Below are 21,625 nucleotides of genomic sequence, written 5' to 3' on the forward strand. Positions count from 1 at the left end.
ACTGTGATACTTGCTTTATTCCTGTGGTCTGGAACCGAACCCACAATATTTCTGAGGTATGCCCGTATACTGTTAGAGGTTTACAATATAGTTTTCAAGACTTACAAACCTAGGTTTAAAATGTGGCTCTACTATTAACTTCCCTAATCGTCAGGTTCTTCAGCTCATAATTTCAGATACTTTCTATTTCACAGTATTAATGTGTGAATTAAGAGATAAAAGATATAAAGAATTTAGTACATTAGTTGACATGTGATAAGAACTCAAAAAAGTATAGCTATTCTTATCATTTTTCCTGAAAACTAGATATAATTTTGTTATCAATATTATTCAGAATGTCTATACAACAGGTTATGGCTAAATTAATATCCAGAAATAGTAACATGGATTATTAGCACCATTAAATAGGATTCTGTTTCTAATTGTGCTTCGAAGGATAATTGTGCATCATTTTAGTGTAGCCCCTGCTTTCTTAAGACTGGTCAATCATTTCAAACTATTGGTTGAAGTAGAGTTCCTATTAAAAAGCCCTACATACTTTTGAAATTTAAGTACATTATCTGTTAGTGAGAGGGACTAAAGTCTCTAATATAAATGAGTCCTCAGCAAAAACCAATTATTTGAGTTGACAACAAAAGTGTAAGTATGAATATAATCCCTCTTTACCAATGGTTATCACTTGTTTACTGATACTAGCCCAGGTTTCATAGCCTACATGTAAAAACTCAACATTATTATGTGGCGTACTTTCGTAAATATATTGATTACCTACTCTTCTTTTTTTTCTTTTTTGATTATCTACTCTTAACAAGCATTCATTCTAAGGACTTAGGGAATGGCTTAAACATATATAAATCGGAAAGACAGAAGTTTATTCATTCAGCAAATATTTATTGGTCATTGTGCTAGGCACTGATCTGACCAAAAGCAGACAGAATCATCTTCCATGTAGTGGGAGGAGGAAGGGAGACATAAGCAAACATAATAAAGAAATTCATTATGGATAATGGCTATGCAAAAAGGAAAAGACTTGCAACGTAGAGGAATTATAAACCCAGAGAGAAGAGGAAGAAACATCAAAGGAGACTGAGAAAACAGAACCCTGTGAGAAGAATGTGTATCAAAGTAGAGGGGGTATCAGTCTTCAGATGCTCCCAAGTGAGGCGGACCTGAGAACAGGCTGTAGATTTGGCAACAAGAGGGCCACATTGGTGGTGCTGACAAGTTTCAGTAAACTTGTACTATTTGATTTCTTCTGGTCATGGAGGAAGGATGGCAAAAAAGGTAGTTACTGCTAAGCTCTCTTTTTGTGGTTTCCAGGCACTAGTGGCAGTTTGATCTTTGGTAAATGTTTAACATGTAGATTGCTATTCACAGAAAACTTAGAACGTTGTTGGTTTTGCTTGAACGTCAACCTGGTCAGTGTGAACAAACGATTGTTAAGATTATACTGATAGCAGCAGCAGGGAGTGAGATTTCTGTTGTGAGTACCCCAAACCCAGAAGTGCAGGAACTTGTTATTTGGTAGGCAACATTATGTAGATTCAGAAAAGCTAACTAAGAGAATCCATAATGTGTGGGCATTACAATAGGTTGACTCCAGGTGGCATTCTTAGAAGTTGCTATAGAAAAAAAAAATAGCTTAAAGAGGTAAAAAAATCAGTCCTGATTTTAACTCTATTTAGTCCACTAAGAAAAAATAATAATGATACTAAGTCAGGGGAGAATTTGCCTTCTGTATTTTTAGCTTAATGTGTTATTCTAGATTTAGAATATATATGATTATCTTGGTGGGGGGGATGATCAGAAATTCAGCATTTAAGTGCTGTCCCCCTTCGTAAGGTACGCTAAGATGAGGCTGCTCCAGATTAATCTCTCTCAAAGTTAATTGGTGGAAACTTCCTACCTTCAAGAATTTTTATTACCTTAGCAATGCTGTGCCAAGACTGCTGAAACACAGCTGTGGGTGCTGTGCCGACGCCCACATTGCCAGTGTCAGGAAGGATGTACTTTAAAACCTCTAATTTATCTAATAATGTCTTTAGTGATCTGTGTAGGTTTGGCATTGTGGTGAAAATGCTTCCCGGCTTGGTTTATAACAAGAATTCAGTTTGCAGTCTTAAAATGTATATTGCATGTGGAAGATACTAACAAGTCAACTTAGAAAAAGATCTGACTAAAATACTATCCTATCCATCTAACAGAACTTATCCACCCATTATATTTGAAAATAAATGTAAATAAAATGTGTTTTTAAGCTTTCCTTTTCTCTAATGGAAAATGTATATGTCAACCATAATTGAAAAATAAATTTTGAAAAGAAAAGAAAATGTAGATTGAACTCATGTCAGCCCATAGAGTGGAGATAGAGTAATAAGTTCTTGTAAATAAATATTTTTAAAGAGGTAGGAAATAGTACTCTCACGCTGGAAATATAAAGTTTCATAACCAGTTGGTAACAATATTACTTTATATGATGCTTAATAGGCGTGTCTCTAAGAAAACAGGCAATATAGAATATGAAAGATTCTTTCCTAACTGGTGGATTCACTGCAAAGATTGATTACATTTATCAAAATAAATATACATTCAGTTTCTAAGAATACACATAGTGCATAAAGCAGACTATCCCCATATTGCTTATAAAAGGAATTTATAGTGTTTATCTCCATTCTGCTGGCCTATGTGAAAACATTTGTTTGGATCTGAAGTGTGTTAATTTATAGTTTTAAACTGCCTTTGTTTCATCTGTGAAATTGAAAACATTATTTGGAATAGAATGATAGAATTAGAATTTTAGACCTGGAAGAGACTTGAGTTATTTTATTACAATTTCTTAATTTTCCATTTGAGGAGACTGAAACCTAGGGTTTAAGCATCTTTTCTAAGGTTACAAAACTAGAATTAGAGCTCACTTTTCTAAATCCTTATATTTCTGCTGTAACCTCCTATCTCCAACAAGTTAGTTGAGTAACATTTAAATAATATATTAGCAGGGATCTTAGGTCTCCCTCAGTGTGCAACTACATATGTTGAGGCTTCAAAGTCAATAGTGATTAAAAAAAAAAAAAGTCAATAGTGATTTGTAATTATTCTTCATCATTTAAAAAAATTCTGTAGTAACAGAGAAATCAGTGTTTAAATTATGAGCTAAAGTGATTTCCGAGTGACTGAGATAGCTATGTATATAAACAAGTCTTTAATATCTATAGGTAATAGCCAAAGCAGTCTTGAGAAAGAACAAAGTTGGAGATATCACACTATCTGAAATCATACTATACTACAAGGCTATAATAATCAAAATAATATGGTATGGCATAAAAAGACACATTGATTAATGGAACAGAACAGAGATCCCAGAACTACACCCATGCCTATTGATTGATTTATGACAACTGATTTATGACAAATGAGGTAAGAATATACAGTGGTATAAAGACAGTCTCTTCAATAAATGGTGTTGGGAAAATTAGACTGATATATGCAAAAAAAATGATGAAACTAGGCCATTTTCTTATACCATATACAAGAATAAACTCAAAATAGATTAAAGACTTAAATGTAAGACCTGAAATCATAAAATTCCTAGAAGAAAATATAGGCAGTAAACTCTTTGGCATCATTCTTAATATTTTTTGGGGTACATCTCCCTGGGCAAGGGAAAGTGGGACTACATCAAACCAAAAAGTTTTTGCACAGCAAGGGAAAAACCTACTGAATAAGAGAAGATATTCACCAACAATACATCTGACAAGGGTTTAATATTCAAAATATATAAGGAATTCATACAGCTTAACATCAAAACAAAAAAAAACCCAACAATCTGATTAAAAAATGGACAGAGGACCTGAATAGACTTTTTCCAAAGAAGATATACAGATAGCCAATGGACATATGAAAAGATGCTCAATAACACTAATCATTAGGGAAATGCAAATAAAAACCATAATGAGATATCATCTCACACCTGTCAGAATGGCCATCATCAATAAATCAACAAATAACATGTGTTTGTGAGGATATGGACAAAAGGGAACCCTTGTGCCCTGTTGGTGGGATTGCATACTGCAGCCCCTATGGAAAACAGTATGGAGATTCTGCAAAAAACTCAAAAATGGATATATCAAATAACCTAGCAATTGCACTTCTGGGTATTTATTCAAAGAAATCCAAAACACTAATTTGAAAAGCTATATGCACCCCTGTGTTTATTGCAGCATTATTTACAATAGCCAAGATATGGAGGCAACCTAAGTGTCCATCAATAGACAGATGGATAAAGAAGTTGTGATACATAAATGCAATGGAATATTAGTCATAAAAAGAAAATCTTGTCTTTTGCAACACCACGGATGGACTGAGACAATATTATGCTAAGTGAAATAAGTCAGAGAAAGACAAATACTGTATTTTACTTATATGTGGAATCTAAAAAACAAAACAATAAAACAGAAACAAATTCATATTTACTGAGAACAAATTGATGGTCGCCAGATGGGAGGGAGGTTGAGGGTGATGGGTGAAAAGGTAAAAGTGATTAAGAAGTACAAATTGCCAGTTATAAAAATAGTCATTGGGATGTAAAGTATCGCATAGAGAATATAGTCAATATTGTAATAAGTATATATGGTGTCAGATGGGTACTAGACTTATCAGGGTGCTCATTTTGCAAGGTCTATAAATGTCTAATCACTATGTTGCATACCTGAGATTAATATAACATTGTTTGTCAACTATTATTGGAAAATAAATAAAAAAAGAAACTTTAAATATATATATATATATGTGTGTGTGTGTGTGTGTGTGTGTGTGTGTATGTATGTATGTGTGTGTATAGTAACAAAGACCCGTATGTAATAATCCTGCAAGCACTATAGGTGTAAGTAATGCTCAGGCTTCTCCTATGACTTGGCCCCATTATGAACTCAAAAAAAAAAAATCAATACTCATCTAGAGCATAAAAAATGAACTTACTCCGTATTGAAGATTTTTTTCTCTATGCTGATCCACTAATTATAATTTGGAGAATTCTCATACTGATCATCTTAGTTCATTTGAACTGCTGGAACAAATTACCATAGCCTGGATCACTTATAAATCGTAGAAATGTGTTTCTCACAGTTCTGGAGGCTGGGATGTCTAAGATTAAGGCACTGGTGGATTTTGTGTCCGGTAAGGGCATGCTTCGTGACTGTCTTCTCTTTCTGTCTTCACATGGTGCAAGAGGCGAGAGCACTTTTATAAGGGCACTAATTTCATTCACGGGTGCTCCACCCTCATGACCTAATCACCTTCCAAAGTTTCTAACTCCAAATATCATCACATTGGGGATTAGAATTTCAACGTAATGAATTTGGGGGAGTTTGTGTATAAACTTTCAACCCATAACAATGATTGAATACCTGCTTCATCCTTAAATACTGCTCCCAGATATACTGTATGGCTTTTTAAATGTATAATTTGGGGAAAGAACTGATGTAAAATAAAACAAAAGAATTTATATAAACAACAAGTATTGAACTGTTGAAGGTTGTTAGAATGTTGTATTTTTATAATTCAGAATCTTCTACCAAGCATGTTTTAGGCTGTGGTTACTTTTGAAATGGAAGTGAAGAGTTAAGATTGACCTTACTCAGATAAATATTTTGAGGATAAAGATGACATCAGCCAATGTGAGTAGCAGGGAGGCACAGTCAGAACATTCAAGAATCAGAGTTTTAAGAATTTTGTGTATGTGTGTCTTGGAGAATACCCATTGTTAGCTTAAAGCATAACCTTGTGCTTTGTTTAGAGTTTAGTTTATGAAGCTTATAGAGCCTGATTTTTGCTTTACAATATGTAATACTGAGGAAGTCAGTATACACAGAAATTCAAATAAGCATTCATGTATTAACATAAATAGCTTTAAGTGGAATGTTTTATGTGATGAAACTTAAAAATTAAAACTGAATGGACCCTTAATGATATTTCAACATTGTTCAAAGGTATTTATGCATATAGCTTATATATGACTTAGACATAAACTAGATAAGGATTTTATTTTTATCTATGACTATATAAAGTCTGTAGTTCAATACTTAAAATAAACACGAAAGTAACAAGTTGGTATGAAAACACATTCTTTTGTTCTCAGGCTGTGAATTATTTGAGGATAGGAATAGTAAGCACCTCAGATATATCTGTGATATATAAATAGTAAAATCTCATTCTTGAACTATATTTGAGGGGCCTGACAAGATTAATTTGACTTTAAAAGGGCCAGTCCCCCCAAATGACTGCAAAAGTTAAAAAATTTCTAATCAAACTTTATTTCAGCAATGTTCTCATTAACATTTGTAACCCCATTTCTCCAAACTACCATGAGTATTGGCCCTCCTCTGATATTTGCTATGTAATACATTTGCCTAACTTTAAAACCTTCTGTATCAGGATCTTTTAAGCATTGAATGAGAAATGATGAAAAAAAAAAAAAACAGTTTGCTATGTTATTATCATGTTAGTCACTCCTGGTAATTCTCTTTAAAATGACAAGCTTTAATGACAAGCTTTTATTCACGTCGTATCAAATATTCTCTGATGTGACTGTGTTTTAAAATATATTTGCAATTCTGATTTTTTAGAAACAATCACTTTCAATTCAGAGTCAAAACCATAAGAACTTGTTCTGCTAAGTGTTACAGCTTTCTGACATGTAGGAATAGCTGATGTGGGTGAAGCGTCTAGCTTGATGTTTTATGTCTAGCTATTAGTCAGTTAATCCTCCTCCTTACCTCATTTGAAAATATTTTCATTCTGTATGACAAAAAGTAAAAAATTACATTAACTGTGACTAAAAATGTATTGCAGATGGCACATTAATGAGACTAATATTTCTTGCCTTATACTAAGATTTTTACAGTCTTACTTTTGGTGAACCTAGGTCCAGATAGTTTAAAAATTACAGAAAAGAATTTTCTTTGAACTCTAGGAACAAGATTACAGTAAAGGTTTTCAGATAATTTTAATATAAATTTTAAAACAAACAAAAGGACCAAGTAAATATTTTAACTATATAGTAAAAGTCTACTTCGGCAAGATATTTGGATGTGTCCAGTTAAAGCAAAGCATAATTGAAAGGAAAAGACAAGCAGTGGAATGGTAAGGTTCTTAAAGAGTATATAGGACCATTTCGCTGCCGGAGATATTCTCTCCCCCACATAACCGAGGCTTTCTCATCCTCCAAGGTATGGCTTTCTCGACAATTCTAAATAGGTGCCCTCTCTCTTATTCTGTCACTGTATGCCATTTGTTTCCTTCATAAAACTTGTCCCAATTTTAAGTTAATCTTATTTGTTTACTTATCATTTATCTCCCTAACTAGATCGTATGCCCCACCAGGACAAGGGCTAGGTCTGTATTATTCATCAGTATATATACCCAGTGCCCAGGCAGGGTGCCTAGCACATAACGTGCTCTCAATAAATATGTATCGAATATTGTTTAAAGGTATAATTTTGTTTTGCAATAATATGTTAATCATAATGTTGATTGTATTGTTTCCTAATTCTTACTGAAATGGTCTTTTATTTTTCTCTTTCAGTAACTGCCCTTCCTTTTTGGCTGCTGCTTTAGCCAGAGCCACATCAGATGAAGTCCTTCAGAGTGATCTTTCTGCACATTACATCCCAAAGGAAACGGATGGCACAGAAGGGACTGTGGGTGAGTACCTTTCTACATCACTTGTTTGAAAATATGAAAATCTAGCCATGTGTAATGATCCACAGAAAATGTCTACAAAATACTCAATCATACTATGTTTACCATTGGTTGATTTTATGGTGGTAGCAAGAGAAAAAAAAATGCAAAAAAATTCTTTTTTCAAATTAATCAATAAAGGAGGAAAAAAGAGAAAAAAGTACAGGTATATTTTGAAAATATGAGAAGGTAATTGGAACAAGAGTTGATCATAACAGGATATCAAATAATATCTTGATAAATGGAAAGAGTAAAGGGAGAAAAGTGAAGACAACAGAAAAAGATGAGCGAGTGAGGGAAGAGAGAGTTTGAGCAAAACCTATTTAAAATTTTTGGCTTACCTTTAAGAATCCAGTTTAACAAATCAGATAAAAATTCAAGAAATTAGTTGTAACAAAACTTCTCATTAATTATATTAAATTTTATATCAACCAATAAATAGAGCTCTTTTTGATTTATGCAAATTATGAGGCTTTATTAAGAAAAGCACGTTTATTAATGTATTAGACTTACATATATTTGATAGGCTCTAAAGAAATACTGTTTTTTATAAAAATTAGGGAATTACTGCTCAAAATTGTTGAGGAATTTTAATATTCCATTCTATTTGTTCTATTTTAAGTCTTTACCTTTAAATATGGTACATAAGGAACAAAGCATATATTAATCAGAGTAGCTAGATTCCGGAGACTGTGAGGCAGATATAAGTAAACATTCCTGTTCTTCCTTTATCTCTCTAGATCATTTTTGACAGAAAATTGGCAAGGAAAGAATTCTTCTGCTTGTTTTTACTGAGGGTAATTGATTCACTTGGAACCAAAGTGTTCAGAGTCAAGTTGGATGGAATTCCTGCTACAAAGCAATGGTCTTTCCTCTGCTACTGATGCATGAAGTAAAAGCCCAGTAATGAAAAGATGAGGGAGATTAAATTCTTTCACTGCAGCCAGGCTGACGGCTGACTCAGCTTCAGCTCAGCACAGTGACATTAACGACTGATGAGTAATTTACAGCTGTGAGGGGGTGGACTACTACTTTGAACAATTTTCTCTTTTTTACACCCTTTTTAATTTTATTTTTTCATTTCAAGCAGCAATTATTTATATACCAATGTTCTACACCACTCCCTGCATTAGACCACTTAACGTAGCAAGACTGAAGTGTTGCCCTACATGCCTACCTTGGAAGAATTTTCTGACATCCCCCCACCCCTTCCCTAGTAAAATAGCAAAAATGAAATGAAAGATTTTTCTTTTGGCAGATATCATTGGTTATTCCGATTTTCTATTTTTCCAGGAGATAACCCAATAATGTCTCCATGCCACTGCTGTGATTCAGAATGATCTATTATAATTCTAGACAATTTGCAAGTCTTTAATCTATTTAACCCAAATCACTCAGTGTGAATTGAGAATCTCTATGGGGCATATTGTGTTTCTTCATATGTCAGAATGGGAAACAGGCATGCTGAATAAAGCCTACTGCCACTGGCTTAAAGGCACTGAAGTCCCCACTGAAATGCCTTTTGTCTCTCCTTTTAGTTGTTTCCAAAACCAGTCTTTAAAAAAAATCCTTAACTTAAAGTTCTTTTCATGTTCATATCATCTCTAACAGAATGTTTGCTAAATAACCTTGCATTTCTGTTGTAACAAATTTAGTTTAGGAAGTGTTAACTAACTCCTATCTAGACAACTTAAAATCAATTTGAAATATCCCAATGTAAAAATTAAAAAGGAGGGGAAAATGATCATTAATCACGAGAAAATTAAAAGAATTTTTAAAACTTTGTGTGAATAAATTTGAAATCTGGGTATTTTCTAGAAAAACAAATAAACAAAGAAGAAAGAGATTGAGAAGATTGTTAAGTAGCTGTCTTTTCAAAAGTACGAGAAGGTGATTCTACAGGTGAACAATTTCAAATGATCCAAGACAATTCCAATGCTTTTTAAAATGAATTATTCAGTTGCATAGAGAAAGAAGGAAATTAGCACAGCATGACACTGATACCAAAACTTGCCTAAGACAAAATTAAAAAATGAAATGAGATCAATCTTAGTAATCAATATTTAATATATTAAGTAAAATATCTGTACATTTTGGGTACAACAGTTAATTCAGTTGATGAGAATTTTATCGAGGGCCTACCATATACTTAGCACTATGCTGAGGAAACAGCAGTAAACAAAACAAAAATACTGGGAAGTCTCGTAGCATAATTTACATCTTAAATAGGTCAAAAGGAAAAAAAGGAATAATCTCTAAAGATGCCCAAAGAAACATTTGATAAAATTCAATATCCATTCCTAAATTTAAAAAATATACTTAATAAAGTAGAACTAGATGGATACATCTCGGACAAAATTTGGCTCACCCCAAAATCCAGCATTTATGCTTGACGTACATACTCAAGAACTTTTTGGTTACAAGTGACCACTCACACAACTCAAACTGGCTTCAGCAAAACAGAATTTATTGCGTACCCTTCAAGGTAAGGAAAGGCTACATGGCTAGATTCAAGGCTTCACATAATGTCACCAGAACCTGGCATTTCTCCAACTCTCAGCTGTACTCTCTTTCATTTTGATTTTATTTTCAGGCTCCATGCAGTGGCAAAATGACTGCTAGGAGTGCTGGGTCTTCGTCTGCCCAGGTTCAAATCAAGAAGCAAAATAAGAGTAACTTTACTCAGTTGCTCTTAACATAAGTCACAGATTTACTCTAATCAGCCCAGCTGGGATTATTTTCCATTTCTGAACCAATCACTATGGCCAGAGGGATGTGATTCCTTTATTGGATAGACTTGAATTACATGTTTTTACCCCTAGATACACATGAACTGAGAGTAAAGAAGGAATGTTCCTGGTAGAAAGAGGAATGTTTGCTAAGTGGCAGGTAACACATTAAAGCAAAGTTCTGACTCAAAATGCCAAATAAAAATAAAATAACTAGGAATAAAATTCATTAAGAAATATGAAGGGCCTGTGTTAAAAAAAACTCTACTGAGCAATATAAAAAGGATTTAAATTCGACTATGTAACTTGTTCCTGGATAAGACTCAGTATGAAAAAAGTGTCATTTTTTTTTTAATTACTCTATAAATTCAATGTTACCTGAAACACAATGACAACCAATTTCCCCCCTAAAACTTGGCACAATAATTAGAAAGTTCATCTAGAAGGATAAACATGTTAAAGTGACATCTTTTAAAATTAAAAATAATAGGAAAACTGGTCCTCCTGATATTATGTATAAAGTTACAGTAATTTTAAAAGAATGGCACCATTCTAGATATAGATGGAGAGATCAGTGAAGCAGAATAGATGATCAAGAAGCATATATTTTAATATTTTAGGGATTAATTTATATAGGTTTGCATATTCATTTATTCAGTAAACATCTAATGAAACCTGCTGTCTGCTAGGTACTGTACTATGACTAATGAAGGAAAATTAAGAAACAGTCTCTACCTGCCATCTAATTTAGGAAATGTAGAGCATGGGTGTTAGAGTCAGGTATACCTGGGATTGAGAATGGCTTTACTTGTTTGCGAGATATAGAATGTAGAAAATACCCCCAAAACGTTATCTATTGTTACAAAATTGTTATATAATAGATGGTGTGAACAAAGTGTAATGGGAACATAAGGGAAGGAGAAACTGGGATGGGGAAGGACACATCTAGTGGTTTACTAAATATTAGTGGAAGCTGGTATTATTTCCCCTAACCAAGTTAATCTGTCTACACCAGCACTGTCCAATAGATAGCACAGTGACAGAAATGTTCTCTACCTGTTTTCCAGTATTGTAGCCACTGGACATATGTATTTATTGAGCACTTGAAATATAGCTAATGTGACCCCCCAAAAACTGAACTTTAAATTTTATTCAATTTAAATAGCCACATGTAGCTAGGAAGCTACCTTGTTGGATAGTCCAGGTCTATATAATAAGAGTAATATACAAACCAAAGAATGACATAATGGTTCAAATGATTATCTGGGAATCTGGAAGCCATCCTGATAGTTAGTATCAATTATTTGTTCCACCCCATCCCATTCTCCCCCGAAGTTTCTCAATTCACTTGTTTTTGCAGTCCTCTGTTGTGACTGTCAAATGCAGATCCAGGGACTGTATTGCTACAGAGACCTTATGGGTTGGAGTGATGCATACAGATAATTGTTGGCTGAAAGAGCGTCTCTGGCAACTGGTGCTTAAAAAAATATATAGGAGTTGCTCAAAACAGTCAAAATGTTGAGTTTTCTATTGGCCTCAGTTTTTCCTCTTATACACACCTCCTCAGGTTTTATTTGCTTTTTGAAATTTTTTCACATATACCCTTGATTTTCAGTTACATAAAAATGTCAAGGGGACCAAGCCACAAAACATGGTTTACCACCCTGTATTATGTTAATGAGAACAAGAACCTTGAGATCTTATTTCTAAACACAGTCATTTAAAAGAGAATTTTGAATAAGGAAACAGGTAAATGTAGTCACAGATTAAGGCAATGGCAGGGCGAGGAATATCAAACAAGAAGCTAAGTTCCCAGTGCATTCTAGAACAGGTAGTCTCTCTTCTTTGAGATTTGTGTTCTAGATCAGAGGAGGCATTTCCCATCTGGCTCCCATTATTTTCAGGCTGTCAAACTATATCTGATTTAGTAAAGTAAAAAAAGAGTGAGAGAATTCTGAAATTTTTTTTACCTGAGATGTAGGAGGAACCTCTAAAATACTGGCTTGAGAAAACGTAATCTCCTCTTGGTTATTTCAGTAGCTGCAACTTGAGTAGAGATAATCAATCCGGTCAATACTATATTCAGTGTTGCTTAAAAGGCTTTCATGTCTGTCCATCCTTGAGTGATGCAAGTTAGCCTCAGCGGTCAGCTAGCCTACTCCACTTAATAGGTCAAGTAGCAGACTTAATAGTCTAGGGTAAAGAATCTTCTGATTGCTATCTTTTTTTCTATCCAGGGTACACACATATAAACAGAAATTTAAGTTCTTTTTCCTTAGAGATATATAAAATTCTTAACTCATCTGTTCAACTATTTAAGCTATTGCCTAAAACTTTGATTAAAAATACATCAAATAACAGAAATATGTAATTTAGTTCTGAATTACGAACAGTTACAGGAGAGAAAAGTCGGGGAACTGGGAGGAGGTAAAGGAAGTGGGTTAAGAAGAAAGCGAGACAAAGACAAATGGTAATTCTTATTATTCTTATTCCTGTAGTTTGTAAATAAATAATCTGTTTCCATAGGCTTTTCATATTCCAATTAGCTGGATAACCACTGTTCATATTTCAGTCATTCATCTAAGCACATGTGGGGTTTGGCGTGGCAGCCAAGGAAAAGGGAACCAGTGCTCTGAACTAGATAGCAGTGGCCTGAGCCCTTCACAGGCAAGAATAAATCCAGCCTAGGAAGAGATCCAGCCCTGACCAGAGGTTTTTCTCCTTACAACATAAGGATTATCTCAGTGGCAACTGCTGGCTGATGATTTTCTACTAGAAAGGTTGTCGTTTTCTCTCTTCAGAAGCAACATTTCTCTTGAGAAAGGGGAATTTCTTGTATTAAGGAGGAGCTTGACTAATGTGACCTACTTCTGTCTTTACCAATCAGGCAAGTGAAAAGCAGTTTTTACAAGGCTCTTCATTGGGGGTTTTTCTGTGTTTCTTTCAGAGATTGAGACAGTGAAATTGGCCCGCTCCGTCTTCAGCAAACTACACGAGATTTGCTGCAGCTGGGTGAAAGACTTCCCTCTCCGCAGGAGACCCCAGCTCTATTATGAGACATCAATCCACGCCATCAAAAACATGCGCAGGAAAATGGAGGACAAACATGTCTGCATTCCCGACTTTAATATGCTCTTCAACCTAGAGGTAAAGGCCACTTCTGAAGAGTCAATGAGATTTAAAAAACAAAACAGACATCTTCATTCATGGTCCTCTTTTCTAACAGAACTTCTAATATAATAGTATCTCTGATAGGTTAGAATAGACTGAGGGCAAAGTGGCACAAGCCTGCTCTCATTGGACAATAGAAAAGGAGCTAGTTTATGTTATTTTGAATAGATAATGCATTCACATGGCTCAGAATTGGAAAATCAAGTCTCTCATCGTTGTTTCTCGATTCCCCTCCATGAAGGCAAGGGAATTACCAGTTTCTTGTGTAACCTTCCAGAGCTATTCTGTAAACATACAAGCAAAAAATGGAAACTTATATCTCAGTAAAGCTGGTGTTTTTTTTTTTTTAAAGGAAACTATTTTGATAGTATAATCTATCAAGTTTATTAAGTTCCCGCATTAGTATGCTGGTAAAGAAACACAAACACACAGAATGAGACCGAGATAGTGTTCTGATTTCATGTGGTTTTCTTTTTAAATCTTGGTTTCTGAAATAGGAAAGTAGCTGGGATTGCATTTCATGAATCTCTGTGACTGACAAAATGGATCATATGAGCCTTGTCAACTTAATAACCATTTTCCTATCTTCCTCTTTTCTTCCTATTAAATGTATTATGCTAATGCAAACAGAGGTAGGTTGTTTCTTTTGCCTGTCACTTGCCTCTTCACTCAAGTCCGTAACTTAGAAATTACAATGCAATAATTTCTACAAAGCACAATATTTCCTTCTTGTAGCAACTAAATTTAAATTTTAGCTGACTGTCAAGGTCTGATAAGCAGTGATGGCGGGTTGGTAGTTGGAGCTCATGTTACAAAGATAGATCAGGTGATGTCTTTGTTTCCATGCCCAAGCATGCATAACCCGAAAGGCTGTTATGTGATAAACAATGCTTATATCACTACACTTACTTGAAGATTATACTCAGTTTTGAGAGCGTGATTGCTTTTTGTTGACTTGGTTTTCATTTTGCCTCGAAATCAGTCCAAACTCCTAACTCAGAAAGGAGCACCTTGCTATAGTGAAACAGGCTTTGATGGCAATTTGACAACACATACGTAGAACCTTGTAAATTTTCACACCCCTTGATCTGGTAATTTCACTTTTAATTTTTATATTACAGGTACAGAAATGCAGAAAAGTCTTACGTACATGTTTTGTTTGACATTAATGTTTAATACAACATTGTCGATAAAAAAATTGGAAATGATCTAAATCATTACATATAGGGAAAACTGATATGCTCATAAGATGTATAGTACATGTCCATTTAAAGTTATGCCTTCAAGTAATACTTAATGCCATGGGGGAAATGCTAATGACATGATAAATGACAAAAAGCAGGATATAAAATTCTATATATGATCCTAATTTTATTTAAAAATGTATATGTATAGAAAAAGACTAGTTATCTGTGGATGGTGGGATTATAGATTTACTTTCCACTTCTTTATTATTAGTCCAAACATACATACGGGGAGAATATCAGTATTTTTGTTAAAAAGCTATACTAATTATTTAAAGAGATCCATTTGGCTCCCTTTTGTTTCTTCTGAGGCGGTATTAAGAAATCTCCCTACCGATCTCACATTGTTTAGTTATATTCTCATGGCCCCATAAAGTTATTATTGCCCCCGCTTTTGTGATAATCCCACAACTCATTCATCATGTAAAAACTGCTTGTATATGCTGTTTTTCAATTTTACCCTTATTCCTGCCAATTGTTTAAAAATGAGGACTACAGTATAGGTAGCAATTCTACATGTCAGGAGTTTTTTCCTAGATAATTCTGTTTAATCAGTTAATCTTCGATGGCATTATAGATGGTGTTGATTAAATTGCTAAATTAACTAGTTGTGATATCTGTATTAGATATAGATTTCATAATATTTGGGTGCTATCATTACTCTGTGGATATTTATATGCGGTAATTTTGTAAATGTCTACCCTTTAAAAGAACTTTTTCAGAGCAAATATACCTGTTGTTTTAGTACTCCTTCCCAATCCCCATGAGGCAGCACCTCATCCCTCCCCTAACAGATGAGAAAGCAAGCACAAGAAAATTATGTGATTTACTTTGAATGACAGGACCTGGACTCATCCAAGCTGCTAGCGCTCAAGGAATGTCAAAGACTTACAGACGAAAGGTCAATACATACTGTTTCCTAAAGGGAGTCCAGGACTCAGAGTTCAGTGAGTTATAGATCTCCCGAGGGGGTAGGATCTGAGATTTAAACACTTGAGCCGAAGATGAAGAAGCAAACTACTTAACCGTTTTAATGTGATCTTGTGACTAGGCTTCCTTTGTCAGGACAAAGCACAGGTTTGGAAGACTGCCCTCTGGCAGTGTTTTTAGCACTTGAAGCAGTGGGTGGGCAAGGGAAATAGGAAGCTAAATCTTGGATTAAGGGACAAGGTAAAGTGGTTATAGGGCATGTGGACATCTGATATGGTTCAAATTTGGCTAACCAGTTTAGGCTATGTTATTTATGGTCAGAATTCGATGTGACCATGAATGATTTATGAAGGAGATATTATAGAAGTATGTGTACGTTTTCATTATCCCTTTGTATTTTAAACAACCTAACATAAATGGCCTTGTGCTGGGAGGCCAATTGTTTCCTATCGATCTCAGTTTCTAATTTAAAATACTTTTTGGAAAAAATTCTCAATCCAGAAGGGCTTTTATTCAATTCCTCATCATTTCTTTTCTCCCCCTCCCCTCAAAACGGTAGCAGCAGTTCTGAAGCAAATGTATGTGGGCGGTTTCCATGGCACAAGACAGCAACTTCGCAGAGAGGGCGCTTCAGCCCGAGCTAATTGGGCATGATGTGTTCCAGTGTTCTGGTGTGCGAACACAGATGCCCTAATAGTGCAGGTATTTTAGCAGTTGATCAGGCATGTCAGAAAAGGGAAACATTTAGTCTCGTTATCTGGGTGACAAATGCAGTGGAGGAGGATGGGCAGCGGTGCAGGGGGTTGGCGCACTTGAACCATGCTATACCCAACTCCCTTAACTGTTTCTGTTGACAGGACCAGGAAGAACAAGCTTACTTTGCAGTGTTTGATGGCCATGGAGGAGTGGATGCTGCCATTTATGCCTCCATTCACCTGCACGTTAACTTAGTACGCCAGGAGATGTTCCCCCACGACCCTGCTGAGGCCCTGTGCCGGGCCTTCCGGGTCACCGATGAGCGGTTTGTGCAGAAAGCAGCCAGGGAGGTATGCCGTTTCCTCCTAAATTCTAGCCATGAATGCACTAGCCGAGCTCACCTTGGTCTGTGGTTAAAGGGCTATTTTGGATTTTCTCTTTTGGCGCAGGCATTATTTAAAGTTCTCTCCCAAAATGTATTCTTGACCCACAGTACTGGATTCTGTTGTAGTTCTAATTCTCTCTCCAGGAAGAGTTTAGTGGGGGTGTTATGATGTACTGTATAGAAACTCCCAAGCTATAATTTTCTGGAAAGGCAATCCATTGCTGGATATGGCAGGTGAATTTATCCTCCTTCACCACTGCCTGTCAGGTTCATACCAGGACCATTTCTCTAAGCAGACTTTTGCTGATAAAATCTGGATATGGTGATTAAAAATGGTCTAAAAAAGAAACAGAAGCTGGATTACTCCCATACATTTGGTTCTAAATGGGTTGGCAGTGTTTTGTTATGTATCTCTTGAGGGAAAATTTGCTTGGAGAGAGTGAATCCTTAGATGATCCTTGAACTGATTTTCTCTTAACAGGAAGAAAAGTCAGAGCTCGTGTCCTAATTTCTTAAGGTTAATCAGACTTAAGGTTTTTACTCTGAATGAATGACAGGGGCTCTATATTAAGATCTAGAAGTAAAAATTTTAATCAAATTAATCTAATTATGGATATTGGTTATTACATAATTAAGTATAGTGCTCTATGCATTTCTAACTGGGAGCCAATGGAAAGAGAATAATTTTTAATTTTTAAAAGTAATTTTAGAATTATATATACACAGAAAATAAGACTCCTGCCCTACAACTTAAACATTAACTCTCTTTGAAACTGACTTGGAGAGAACAGGGTAATCATTTTAATCCATTTCTTTCATCTCAGAGTTATGCTTTACAGCAGTAGTGGGGCTTAGAATTCATGAAACAATAATTCAGAACTATTTGGTAGTAAGAGAAATATTCTGTAGTTCCCCACCAGGACCCCAGGTTTAGATTAATATGCAAATCCAACAGCAGTAACCACTAAGGTCTACATATAAGGTGGGGCTAGAAATCAACATACAGCTGTTGACTTCAGCCCTTCCATCTCTGGAGGGCCAGCACTGCTTGGCTGTCTGCCTTGGAGCTGCTGGCTGTCATCCTTCTGACGGAGGACAAGACCTGGCCCCTGAGAGGTGCTCTGTAATCACCAGCGTGAAAACCGAGTCACTTGTCATCTTCTTCATCCTCTGTTCTATCCCTTTTCCTCTGTGTCCTCAAAAATTATGGGTTTTTGGTTTTTTTTTTCTGACCTTGTTCACATTTACTTTGCCCGTGACCCTAGTGTCTCTTAGTCCTGCCAATAGTTCTCTTGAATAATTTAGGTTTGTTTCAGCAGTTACGTTTCTCCTTCTTGTGCTTCCATGTGCTGCTAACTGCTGGGAAGAAAGTAGCTATTCCTGTTGTGAAGCAGCCCTGCCTCCTGTTCTCTCCAGGGCATATGCACTCAAGTGTCTTTATCATGTGTTCCAGGGGGCTGAGTCTTTGAACAGTGTGTGTGGGAAGACATTTTATTGGTGGGTGAGGATTTATAACAAACTTTCCCTAAATAGGGAAAATGAGAAGTTGTTTTTCTCATTGGCTACAAGGGGCCTTTTACCACCCTTGACGCATTGGTTCTAATTTAGGCCAAGTCCTTAGTAACAGAAAAGTCATGTTCATTTGGCGGTGACTCATGTCAAATGGAGAGATGTCATTTTAGTATAGTAGTATCAAGACCTTCAGTACAGTGGTACTGAGCTACTGCAGTGAAATTCCGGGCTGTTGGTTCTCTTTGCAACATTACAAAAAGCAAAGGCCCCTAAAATTATTGTAGAGGGTTTGTTTGTTTGTTTGTTTGTTTAAGGTATAAGCATCTTAGCACTCCAGGGAACACAAGTTATCTCTTGGCTCCTATCTTACTATCCAGAGCTAGGACTTTCTCCCTAAACATACAGGAGGTCAGTAACAAAAGAGCCAGACCTGAATATGGTAATCTTTACTCTTAGGGTTGATATAATGGATTCATCACTGGACTAGGAAGAAAAGAATTGTATTTCTCTTTTGTGCCCTTGGACAATTCGTATAACCTACCATAGTTTTCTACTTATATATAAAATGGAATTAATAATCATCCTTGCCTTGCATATCACAGATCCAGTGGGTCTGTGTGTGCACACATACATTCATGCACATAAAAATGAGAAATTTGAATGAGTAGGAATTGCTTTTTGTGAAACTGAGTTAATATATTGTCTAACTCCCAACCGAAATATCTGTGTCAACTATTGTTTCTCAATGAGAATTTGATATCTATTTATTTTTACTGACTCTAGTTTTATTTAAACGATTTTCAGAGCTTAAGATGTGGGACCACAGGAGTGGTGACTTTTATCAGAGGCAACATGCTACATGTAGCCTGGGTGGGTGACTCCCAGGTTATGCTTGTGAGAAAGGGCCAAGCTGTTGAACTAATGAAGCCACACAAACCGGACAGAGAGGTAAGTATGGTCTGTCCAACAAAGGCAGTTTTCTAGTTATTAAGACCCACTTAATTGCTATAATTATCACCGTGATCTCAGCAACCATGCCTACCTTCCAAAGGAGAAATAGAGAACCTTTCCAGGAAGCTGATAAGTATTATATATATTGTTTACTGTTAAGGTAGATGACTAAATCCTGAATCTAATTATTTGCTTCTTTCTATTGCATTGCTGTTTAGGATGAAAAGCAGCGAATTGAGGCCCTTGGAGGTTGTGTAGTCTGGTTTGGTGCCTGGAGGGTGAATGGAAGTCTATCGGTCTCCAGAGCCATTGGTAGGAAAAGCCAATTAATTTTTGTTTCTCTAAACTGTTCTCTTCTGGCTCATTGTCTTATATTAACTCTGATATAAGGGATCCTGAGACGATCATTTATATTATCAGTGCGCTTATTATTGTTTAAAATAACAGTTGGATGATGCCTCTTTTGATTTAATTAACCTACTCATTTATATACTTAAATTCCATTATTAAAAAGGAACTATATTAAGAAATGCAGAACTTACTAGTTTCTATCCTTTTTTAAAAAAATGGAAGCCTTCAATCTTTGGTATACAAAGTTGCTTAACACCACAGTGATCCTCATTCCATTTTGGGTCACGTTAGCTTTTTATATTCTGTATGAGAATGGAAGGTTCCCCTCATATTTTACCTTGCTTAAAGCTTTAAATTTTTTCAATGGATTTTAAAATAACATAAACAACAGAGAACAAATCTATAGGAAAAACACTGCTTTTAGATAAAAATTATTTTCTATATGAGGAATATAGTAATTACCAGATAACCCTGGGGTTTCAAAGAATCTGCTTCCAGGGACTTAAATTCTTCAAAGGCAGCAGAAAGTCAGCAAAAAAACCCCCAAACAAACAAACAAAAAAAACCACAACTCTAAAACTTACAGAGTAAACAGCTAAGTTGATTGGACAAAATGCAAGGGTATAAGTTCAAAGAATTGAGCTATAGTCCTGTTTGTCTTTGTTTCATCTTGGCACCTCGGTTTATTATTTTAGGCTTCATGGTTTAGCTTCATTTTCTGTGTTTTTTTTTTAAAGGAACAAATTAATGTGTGTGTCTATATAAATGATATGCATATATACTGCAGTGCTTAGTCACTGCTTCCTAAAAAAATAGGGATAACATGGATAAATGAAATGTACATCTAATCCCCAAATTTTGCTTATCATCACCAAACAGTTCCAGAACATTAACAAAATCTCAAAGGACCGATTCCGCTTCACCACGCTGAGTTCCTCCCACTCTTTGGGAAGGTGCTGGCAAGCTGTGAAGTGGCCCAAATGTGGGCAGCGGAAAGTGGAGAGAGAGAAAAAAAATTCAGCAAGTGCCTCCTGAAAAACTGAAAGTTGCCTTTACCTGATGACTGAGGGAGTTATTAGGAACTCTGGAATAAGGCCAAATGGAAGAAACTTCTCATTTCTAAAACATAACCCCATATAGAATTACTTTTGACAACTGCAACCAAAGACTTCTTCCTCTTGATCTTCCTGTCTTTGTGGGAGCACTGAGCGATATCTTTAATGCCTATTATAAAACCAACTTTACTAGCGGATACTTGCTTTTTCTTGTTTCTAAAAATATAACACAAGGGGAATCTAAAGCAGAGGAAGAATGTCCTTGAGTAAGTGGCAGTCTAAGAGAGAATAAGGCAGACTTCAGAGGAAGTGACTTTTGAGTTGGCTGTGGAGGACAGTGTTCAGGGAAGGCAATTACAGACAGAGGGGGAACACAAACACATGGGCGTCTGAAAGAGCAGGTTGTGTTTTAGGAACAGCAAGAAGTACAGGAAGCCAGGGCAGACGGTGGGAGTGGTAAGACGTCAGTGTTGGTGTCAGATTGTGAAGGGGCTAAACAGTCTGGGTTTTACCAGGTGAATAAGCAGAGGGACCCACAGGATCAGGTTTGTATTTATGAGATATTTGTAATGATGGTATGGAAGACAGACTAGAGTAGAAAGCCTAGATGAGAGATCATTCAGGAGGCTGCGGATACAGTTTGTTACAGAGATGAGGACAGCTAAAACGGGATACAGAAGAAGGCATGAATTGATGAGACAGAAATGAGTTTGTGGGGGAAGAGGAAAGGTGACTTCTAGCTTTCTCACTTGTGTGACTGAGATGATGATAAAGCATATTGTAACAAAGCAGCAGAAACTTGGGGTGTGGTGGGGAGGAGGGCAGTAATGAGTTCATTTTGGACATACTTTATAGTCCAGGTACCTG

At 35.8% G+C, this 21,625-nt stretch overlaps 2 protein-coding genes across 6 annotated transcripts in view; one reads left to right on the forward strand and one right to left on the reverse strand.

Moving 5' to 3' along the window:
- Window positions 1-21,625, forward strand: part of PPM1E (protein phosphatase, Mg2+/Mn2+ dependent 1E) — a 123,619-nt gene that overhangs the window by 92,952 nt on the left and 9,042 nt on the right. The window contains exons 2-6 of the mRNA XM_039885766.1: window positions 7,580-7,698; window positions 13,411-13,610; window positions 16,666-16,854; window positions 19,206-19,349; window positions 19,571-19,664. Coding sequence (XP_039741700.1) covers window positions 7,580-7,698; window positions 13,411-13,610; window positions 16,666-16,854; window positions 19,206-19,349; window positions 19,571-19,664 — 746 coding nt within the window. The remainder of the gene's footprint in view (window positions 1-7,579; window positions 7,699-13,410; window positions 13,611-16,665; window positions 16,855-19,205; window positions 19,350-19,570; window positions 19,665-21,625) is intronic.
- TRIM37 (tripartite motif containing 37) overlaps window positions 1-21,625 on the reverse strand; it is a 154,681-nt gene that overhangs the window by 17,562 nt on the left and 115,494 nt on the right. The window lies entirely within an intron of this gene.

Source organism: Pteropus medius, unplaced genomic scaffold, assembly GCF_902729225.1.
Source record: "Pteropus medius unplaced genomic scaffold, Ma_sr-lr_union100, whole genome shotgun sequence".
Classification (NCBI taxonomy): Eukaryota; Metazoa; Chordata; class Mammalia; order Chiroptera; family Pteropodidae; genus Pteropus; species Pteropus medius.